Source organism: Octopus bimaculoides, chromosome 8 (assembly GCF_001194135.2).
Source record: "Octopus bimaculoides isolate UCB-OBI-ISO-001 chromosome 8, ASM119413v2, whole genome shotgun sequence".
Lineage (NCBI taxonomy): Eukaryota > Metazoa > Mollusca > Cephalopoda > Octopoda > Octopodidae > Octopus > Octopus bimaculoides.
Window position 1 is genome coordinate 76,016,041 of NC_068988.1, and position 10,371 is coordinate 76,026,411.

General features: G+C 36.8%; 1 protein-coding gene across 2 annotated transcripts in view; it reads left to right on the plus strand.

Annotated features, from left to right (window-relative positions):
- Positions 1-5,907, plus strand: part of LOC106875443 (phosphonoacetaldehyde hydrolase) — a 90,204-nt gene extending 84,297 nt beyond the window's left edge. For both annotated transcript variants that reach the window (XM_052970199.1, XM_052970198.1), the window contains exon 3: positions 5,134-5,907. In XM_052970199.1, the coding sequence (XP_052826159.1) occupies positions 5,134-5,633 (500 nt within the window). In that variant the 3' untranslated portion in view covers positions 5,634-5,907. The remainder of the gene's footprint in view (positions 1-5,133) is intronic.
- The last annotated feature ends 4,464 nt before the right edge of the window (positions 5,908-10,371 follow it).

A 10,371-nucleotide genomic window follows, 5' to 3' on the forward strand; every position in this document is an offset into this window, starting at 1 on the left:
GTTGATACTTCTTGTGTAGCATCAATTTCAGTGGGGAGGTGTTATATGGACTGTTAGATATGTAATTCGTCTGACGTTCCGTGTGTCATGTGGTTCGTCTGAGTTCATTGTTTCATTGTTGTTGTCTTGTGGGACTGTCGTAGTAAAAGGTCATTGATAGATATATGGCGGACATGACTTTTGTTAATTCATAACGAACATTGGGTGAGTGCGTTCTTTGTATGTAATTGAACAATAAATGTAATAATTAAATTGTATAACTCGTTATATTATCTCTGCGAGTCACCCGAGGGAAACATAACATGAAACATAAAGCAGCTCACTATAGCTTTATTTCAACTCAGAGTGTAGAAGATGGTCACTAAATTTGGTAAGGTATTTTTCTGTAATAATTCTAATCACCACTACTTTCTTTGTGGTCATTGTTCCATTTGTTGCAAACATTTGAACCAGGCCTCTAGAATGAGGATTTCTGTGAACTGTCCATGTATCATTACTCTCTATATGTCTCCATGATACTGAAAAAATATTTCTAAATCTTCTCAGTCATTTGATAGCTTTTGTCAAACTTTTGAACCCATATGTAACTTCTTACATTCATGCAATCCATATATCATATTCTCTCTGAAGCTCAAATTTCACAACTCATATTCACTGTTCAGGATATATTCTCTATTGGAACTTCTCTCTTAAAGGTAGTGTCTGTACATACACAGACTCCACTCTTCCTGTCTCTCACTTTTCTCATTTGGATTTCAACAACAATGGCTTCCAGTTGCACTGGTTCACCAGACTCCCTCCGTTTCCAAATGCATTTTCTCCCTCTTTTGCTCTCCAAACTGCCCAAAACTGCCAGCAGTACTTAGGCTATATCTTATCCCATATTGAGAACATTTATTGTAGCACTCTAAGGTCATCATATTGTATGACTTCAACTCTCACAGCTCCTCATGGCTCTCTCACACCTCATCCCACACTGATGTTGTTGGTGCAAAAGCTGAATCCTTTGCTATTCTCAGCACTTTTTGCACCAACTTGTTTTATCCTCCACTCAGATCTCAGACCATTAAGTAGACATGCCACTTGTCCATGGCAGCAAAGTGTTTCACTCCTGACCCTTCAAACTGCTCAGAGAGTGACTGAAGCCATTCTTCTAGGCAAGTCCCTTCACTTCTTATGCACAACAATCCCCCAGGTGGTTTATTCATTGCTGTGTTGCTGCTGTTCAGGCGAAAAACAAGGTTTACAAAATCTGGAGAATCTTACTCACTACCCAAAACTGTATGGAGTTCACCCAGCTTTGCAGCCCCTGTAAGACCTCTATCCACTTTGCAAAGGATACCTTTGAATTTCATATAACTGTTGAGCTTTCCAACCTCCCAAACTGCAGCCAATCCTTCTGGTCCCTAATCAAAAGGAGCTTCACCAACTTAGTAGAATCCTTGTTTCTTCCTTTTCTAAACAACAATAGCATCTCCGTAGAGAAAGCCACCTGCTTTGTTACTCACTTTGTATTTAACTCCACACTTCACACTGTTAATTTTTGAAAATACTGGAGTATTTTGTCAAATAATTGTTAATATTAAGCTGATGTAAGGTGGCAGGCTGGCAGAATCATTAGTATGCCAGGTAAAATGTGTAGTGGCATTTTGTCCACCTTCACAGTCTCTATTCAAGTTCTGCCAAGGTTGATTTGCCTTTCATCCTTTTAGGGGTCAATAAAATAAGTACCAGCTGAATACTGGGTCGATGTTATCGAAGTTCCCTGAAATTGCCATCCTTGATCCAAAATTTGAAACCAGTATTAAGCTAATGTTTTTGGACACAAGCTAATGTAAACTTTTAATGAAAAGTTTTCATTTAGATCACTGTGAAACAAGAAGTTTGTATCAGAATCAATAGTGATCTCAGGCAGGTTGGTACCAAAAAGTTAAACCAGGTACAATTTGTAAATTTTAAATATTTTATCCAGAAAAATATGCTAAATCTTAGCATGAATTGATGATGTGCCAAGGTTCAATTTTATTTCATTGTATAAGTCCTCACCTTCTTTAGTAATATTCATAACAATTTTACAATGAAATCACTAAGTAATCCATGAAAATATGTAAAAAGACTCCTGCTGGATGGAATAATAGAAGAAAATATGAATAACACAAACCTTTGCAAAACTGAAAAATTAGCTTCTGTATGGTTAAAATAATCTCGTTTTACAGGACTGTAGGGTTATTTGTAAAACATTTAGTGAAAGGAAATTTGATTGTTATTTCTAACAGCTTTTATGGTGATGTGGAAACCCCCTTGTTGGGTCCTATGAAACATGTTTTGCTAGCAAAACTAAACAAGCAGAGTTATGGTCCTTGCACATAATTACTGCATTTTGGGTCTTCACTGTGACTGGTTAGGTAGTGGTGGGAGGTAGCAGTAGGAATGGTGGAAATAACTGTAGTAGTTAGTGGTATGTGGTAGTAGTAAAAGTTAGTGATAGTACTAAGTAATGGTAATAAAGTAGTAGTGGTAAGGTGGCGAGTTGGCAGAAACAGCATGCCAGGCGAAATGCATAGTGGTATTTCGTCTGTCTTTACGTTCTGAGTTCAAATTCCACAGGGTCAATAAATTAAGTACCAGTTGCATACTGGATCGATCTAATTGACTCCCCCCCCCCAAAAAAAAAACGGGGACCCTGTGCCTAGAGTAGAAAAGAATATAGTAGTTGTGGTGGTTGTGATGCTAGTTAGTGTCTTGTGATATCTTACATTCCAGCACACTGAAGAGAAATAGAAGAGTCCAGAAGTTCTGATTTTCTTTGTTTCATTTCCAAGTGTTTTAAAATGTGAATGTTGATGGCTCTTTTTGTCTCGCTCTTCTATTGTTGAATCACTATCAAATTCCTTAAGAACTGATAGTGCTAGGAAGCTAGTTAGGGTACCCTCTGTAACTTTTCTTTATTTAATACAGTTTCAGGTAATGGTACTACTGACCTTTCCATATGTTTGCACTGGTCAGAATTTTGATTTTAAGAGAGTGTCATAGCTGGACGAATGGTTTCCTTGATGCTTCCATACATAGTCCTGATACTCTTACTGGCAAAGATGTGTTCAATGGAGGAGCTTAACAGCAGCCCAACAGTTGTTGGCACATTTCCTGGTCATTCACTGACAATTAACTTTAGATTTTCTTTGTAAGTTTAAGTCTCTTGAGTTGGATTTTTCCTGGTTTGTGTTGTGCATTCTGTAACACAGAGATTGGCATCATACTAGTTAGTGCCATCTTTCTGTCTTCCCAAATATTTCAATAGCAGACCAAAGTTTGATACAACTTTGCCAATGATAAGAGAGTGATCAGAAGCCCAGTTGGTGCTGTGACTGCTCTATGTTCTTATGACAATCACAAAATCCAGTAGGTGCCAGTGATGTCCTGGATACATTCATGAAACAAACACTATGCTTGTGTTTGTAATGCATGGGTTTTGACTGTTTTCATTCATTTCGTTTTCTCCTTGGTGGCTGATTCATATACAGGCCCGACATCATATACTGTGCCAACTCCCAGCATATGCAGATCTTCTCATCTCAGAAGCTATTCAATGGGTTCAGCAACCTCACTGCAAAAATTGATCTTGATACCTGAGTTATTGTGAGGATAGAGACATTCAATTAGTACCTGTAATAGGTGGTTCTACTATTGATAAGAGAGATATCTTTACTACATACACAACATCATACACTTGTCTATAATACTGGTCCCTATCTTTTTCAGAAGGATAGTTTGTCTTATAATAATCCAACAGGTCTCTTGGATTATGACTGTGTTCATATTTAATCTTCCAAATTCAGTCTCATTTATAATAAACCATCATTCACAAGTCTTATAATTTGGATTGTGGCTAATTTTACATTTAGTCTTCCAAGTTCAGCATCAATAACAACTATTTTGTGTCTGTCATTGATTAGTTTCAGATCACTGGACAATAATAGTTCTAACATTTCAGCTTCCTGAAATAGCTGGAAACTTATTTGAATTTTTGCATGTAATGTTTGGTACTAGTGTCCAGTTGTCAAACTCAAACACTTGAGGGTCCTTATATCCAAAGAAGCTGCCAGACCATTTCAGATTTGACATCATTGGCTGGAACTTGCCCATGGAAATAGCATATGGCAACCTACTTTATAACAATTCAGACAGGACTTGTAGTGTGTGACTGATGTCTTGCATGTGTTTTTATTCTACAATGATGGAGTACCTTCTCCATGGTGAGAAAAGAAAGAGTGATAGGAAGAAAACAAAAAAGAATCTGAGTAGATCTTGATGCAGGGGGAAACCAGAACAGAAGAAAATGCAGGTATTATAACTGGTCTACTTTGGTTGCAGAAGTTGTCAGAAAAATTGCCAAGTATCTATACTTCTTATGGGGATCCAAGCTGATGTTTCTGTCAAGGTTTGGCTTTATGCTATCTCATAAAGGCTATCTCATAGCCTTTATAACAACCAGCTTTGCTGAATCCGACAAAATATCACAACATGGAAGTTGATTCGCCTACTCATTAGCTATTTATTTGTAACAATCTCACACATGAGTGTTGTAGTTATTAATAGCAATAATCATTGGAAAGATCACCTTATGATATAACTGGTATTTGTATTTGTATGTACTTGAAGTATGAAATACAAAATTTATCATGAACAGATTCGAGATGAAAATATTGAAAGGACTAAACTAAATCCTTTAGTTTAATTCTTTCAATATTCAGTAAGACATTTAGAGTGGGCACAACAGACACTCATTATTGTAGGTGATTACAATAATGGTGATTATACTAATGATAGTAATTATAGTGATGTTGATGGTAAGTATGGCAGTGGTAGAAATTCTTGTGATAATATCCAAATAAATAATGGCGACATTGATAAGGATTGTTTTGGTAGTAATTATAATACTGATAAGGGTGTTGTTGGTAGTGTTGATGATGGAAATGTTATGGGAACAGTGATAATTATAATGACGGAGATAATGTTGATAATGTGACTTAATGATAGTTGGAATGATGGAGATTATGTTGATAATGTAGATGATAATGTTTATGATAATATTGGTAATAACCCATATCATTTGGTAATTTCTTTCTTGTACAGGAACTGCAGAGACAATGCAAAAACTTCGGAAAGACTTCAATATTAAGATTGGTAGTACGACTGGTTATGTACGTTCCATGGTAGATATTGTTTTGGCAGATGTAGCAAAACAAGGTTTCAGACCAGATGTTACAGTGGCTGGTGATGAAGTGATCAATGGATGCCGTCCCAAACCATTTATGATTTATCGTAATATGGATCTTTTAGATATCCATCCTATTCAATCTGTGATAAAAGTCGATGATACAGCTTCAGGTATTGCTGAAGCACTGGAGGCTGGTTGTTGGGGTATTGGTGTGAGCAAATACAGTAATTATATGAACATCAACAGTCTTGAACAAGAGGTAGAGCTCACTGAAGAGGCTCTTGAACAGCGTTTGGAACATTCACGAATTATTCTACGTAACAGTGGGGCACACTATGTTATAGATTCTGTTGCGGATTTACCAAAAGTAGTTGATGATATTAATAGAAGACTAAGTCAGGGAGAAAAACCTTGACCTCTTATTGGCTTTACTAACTCAAAATGGTTTTGTTTTATGGTTTTTCATTTTATATCATCACCATACTCTTGTTCTGACAAACAGGATAAAAAAGATGATTTGGGTTTGTTTTTTCAAAAAGAATTTGTTTTCCATTTACTCTTTAATGATGAAAAACAAGAATGAAAGAAATTTAGTTTTGTCTCTTAATCTCAGGAATATGTTTGACTCCAAAGAGTTGGAAGCATTTTTTACAAAAATTGATTTTCGAATAAAATCAAACTTTATCTTTGTTGTTGAGTATCTCACTTATTTAAACAAAACTAGGTGTGTCTTAATTTAGATAAAACAAGTGTTTGCTCACACTTGTCATTATTCTTGATGGTGAGTTTTAACAAATTAACAAAAATAAGTAAAATGAAATGTTTAAAAAAAGATTTAATGCTGTGCATGTATGTGTGTGCCTTTTGCTGATGCATATCAGTAAAGTGTAAAAAAAATAATAGGTGCCTTATAAAGAGTTTCTTAGAGATATTTTTTACTGTATGAACATTCCCTTAGCAGCATTGCTATCATAAATATCAGTGAACCAGTGACTGGTATGTTAGAAACTTATAACTAACATATTTATCATTCAGTAATTGCTATCTAAAACAAATATATAAATAAATTTACTTGATGATATAGGGTTGTCACCACGGCAACAACAATAAAATCTCAATGAGGGCAGTAATGGTAGTTTAGAGATTTACTTTATTTTATTAGCTGTCAGTGATTAAGCTACTCAAATTGGAATCTGTAGTTGCATGAGGGTGAGAAGGTAAAACCCAAGTTTCACATCAGCAACTAATTAATTGAAGGTACATTAAGCTGGTATGTGCAAAGCTTTGTTAAACTGGAATAGATAAACAGCAAACGTAATACAAATTAAAACACAAGCCACATTTGTCACCTATATATATGTCATCACATATGTAATACTCTTGGCTGGTATCAGGGCATACAATGAAACCAATGTGAATAAGGAAACCCTTGCCATTGTCACAGTATCTTTCTAGGAGAGGGACACTGATATAAATTTTGTGGTTTCACATGATTATTAGCCATTTAACTTCGACCTGCCACTAGGTAATAATCATGGACACTCAGTAAGTGGTACTCAAGTTGTACATGCATTTGCAATCCAGTGATATACAGATGTCTCTTTATGGTAACCTCATTTGTCATTTTATCTACTGAAAGTCCTATGGTGATAGAAGAGTGGTGGCCTATGCAGACTTAACCAGTTGGAAGCACACAGTAAATATCAACTTCTGTCTTTCACCTTTGATTCAAACCATGCAGATCTGCAACAGGGTGACAATGAGAAATCATCTGTGAAGATGGAACAATCACCATGAATGTATATATGTTTATATGTATGTATCCATGCATGCACGTGTGTAGTGAATGAGGGAAGCTTGGTCTGTAATATCTGCAGATGTGTATGTTTGTCAAGACCTGAGCTCATTTGTCATCAGCAGAGCCACACACATTTGAGTTCATAATGTTCTTAATGGTCAGTGATGGGCTTCTTTGATCACGAGTGGACAGCCATCATCACATCATCAATGTAACAGCTAGAGTTGGTTTGTTCAAGTGTAGCAAATATTGTTACTACTGCTGTCCAATATTATCATCTGGTTGGACAACTTTCTAATAAGGTGAAAGATCACTTTTATTATTTGATTGCCATACCATCTCTATGTAAATAATTAATCCATAATTAATCTGCATTGGGACAACAATAGTTGACTGATAGGTAATGAGGTGTATTTTGCAGATTCATGGAAAAGAAAAAGAAATATAAGAGGAAATATTTGGAATGGTGACTAAAAGAGTTATTTGGAAGAAACAGTGGAGCAGTTGATTGAAAGTATCGAAGGATCTTATCGGTTTGGCACAATAATACACTTGCCCAAACTGAATTGCTGGAGTTATTTCATTTTTTCCAGAAAAATGTTTTAAAAAAGTTATAGAGGTTTAAAGTTTGATCATTTTCATCCTGTAGCAAGATGAGTAGCAAAGGCTGTTGTTGAGGTAGCAGATAAAATAGGCATGTGGACGACATCAAAATAAAACTGGGAAAGTATCGGATTGTGGTTTAAATAATTTATTTAATCGACACTTGCATTTACGTGTTGTATACACAAGGAAATCCACTACATGACATTACCAACTTGCTTCAAGTTGACAAAGTAAAAAATAAACAGGAGAAATACTGTGTCGATGTGATGAGGTAAAACCAGGCATGTTTTGTGTCTGTGTATGCATTGGTCATTCAGTCGTGTCTATGTTCTGCTACTGTGTTTGGTTGTTCATGCTGAATATGTGGTTCTGTGTTGGCTGCTTGACTGGCGCAAGTTAACTGTTGCCTGTCAACTATTTGTTTGCCTCTTGCAGGCTATCTCTTGTCTCTTGACTGTTTGCCTATTGATGGCTATCTCTGATTATCTGTCATGTGTGTGGCTGTATTTATAATTGTCATCCCAGCTAGAAGGGCAGACATACCACAGGACTAATTTCTACCTATATAGGTCGCCTCCTATCCACTTGAACCTTAAATGAAACAGCTCAGGTCAGAGGTCAAAGAGAAATCCATCTATCACCTTTTGACAGGACAAAGAAATTTCTTTCGCGCCTGTTTGGCCAGTGTCTGGAAACTCATGTCTGGAAACCTCGTGACATACTTAGATTATTAAAAAAATTGATAATACAGTCCCTGGAAGGGATCTTTATATCTACCTCATATAACTATTTTTTTTAAACACCCAAGGGAAATAACCCATAGCATCAGCGTAATATCTTTTTAAACACTCAAGGGAAATAACCCATAGCACCTGCTATCAATATTTGATTCTCATGATCAGCGGACCTAATTCTGCATTTCATTACTCAGTTTTCAACTGCTAAACCTTATTATTGCACTTTCTTGATGCATGTACACTTTCAATGTCCATAAATCAGATAATCAGACAAGTGAAAATTTTTAGATTCGGTTTCGAATCTTAGCTTGGAAAAAGGAAGTGTTAGTTTTTAACACTACTCCCCCCCACCACCTTCTAGTGAGAAAGCCACAGAGATTGAATAATACAGATGTGTATGATATTGAAAATGTGTAATTTTGTGTGTAATGCAGAAAAATGGATATAGTATCATTTACAAATGAATACATATCAAATATATGTGAAGCAAAAGAAATGTAAAGCAAAATATGTTATGCAATATATGTTAGGCAATGTGTGTATGTCTAGGCAGAATCATAAATGTAATATGCTGGCGTGTTGAAAGAGATTGGCAACTCTATTGATCAGTGGCGTGGAGAACAAGTGATAGCACACATGAAAATATGAATGATGCAAGAGTGTGTAAGCATACAGGTGTGATGTAGAGAGCAAAACAATTTTAAAACAAAGCAAAACATGTGTATGCAAGAAATGTAATTTTACAGAAAAATGAAAATGTTCATGGAAGAAGTTCATTGGTGAAATGTTCAGCCAGATCAATTAGCAGAACAATGTTCATAAAAATGTTTTTCATTGATATAGAAAAATGTTGTTTTTTTTTTAAAACAAAATGTTCTTTGTTTTGTTTTGGTTTTGTTATGTCTCAACACTACTGCTATCTAGCACCTTCGGCTGATCTCTCCTCAACCGCTACTCAACAATTTCTTTTATTTCCTAATAAATAGGATACATAGAGGGGACGAACTAGGACAGACAAAAAAGGAACATATAGATCGTTGAGCGTTTTTACAGATGATTTAATGAATGATTTTTATATGAGAATAATATATTATAATATGATGATGTTATTGTTTCAAAAATTTGATTACTTTTAGGTTGAGGATGTACCTCTAACCCGCCGGTTGATTTTTTGTTTTTCCATTTCTTTTCTTTCTATGCCCGGTCCGACCGTGTTGGCATGGCCCCTTGCATACACAACTTTCTTACGACATCCTTCCATCTTTTTGCAAATACTCTTTGCGACAAGCTCCTCTCCAGACGGATCTTGGAAACAAGATGGGCGGTGAAGTAGTTCACCAGCCCTCGTCTGGAGATGAGCTGTCCTGTCGCAATTCCTTCCGAACGCGTCCTCCATACCGTTTCTTTCAATATGGTTATTACACAGAAAAATGCTGCCTTCCTCTCTTTGGAAAAGGAGGAAGGCGGTACCATCTTAATCATGGACTCAGTTGAGAGTCGTACTTCTGCATCTGACATCAGTTGTTCAGCATAGATTATCAAATCACTCAGCTCCCCACAGTGTACGAAGGTGTGCATCACTGTTTCACTGGCCCGCCCACACCTCGGACATGTGGGGGAGGTGTCACAACCGTGTCTCGACAATCTTTCCCGAACCAGTAAGGCCGATCGGTAGCACAGCCAGGCCAAGGATTTTTGGTAATTATCCAGGAGTCCCGACCCGAAGGTCTTCCCGAACAGGCTGGTTAGCTGCTTCTTGTCGAAGCCCAGAGTCTCCCCCAGGATATCATCAGACTTAAGCTCTACCAACCCACTATAAATATCCGCTGTGGTAACCCTGCTGCTAGCATTGCTCATTCGAGAGAAGAGGGAGAACGCTTGTTTGCACTCCACCTGCCATTCCCCCGTCTTGGGTCTTCGTCTGATCCATGCTCCTAAGTCCCTCAGGGACCCATACTTTGGGAAATCCTGCTCGGCAAGCGTTGACCACACCTGCTCACCATCCAGGTGGC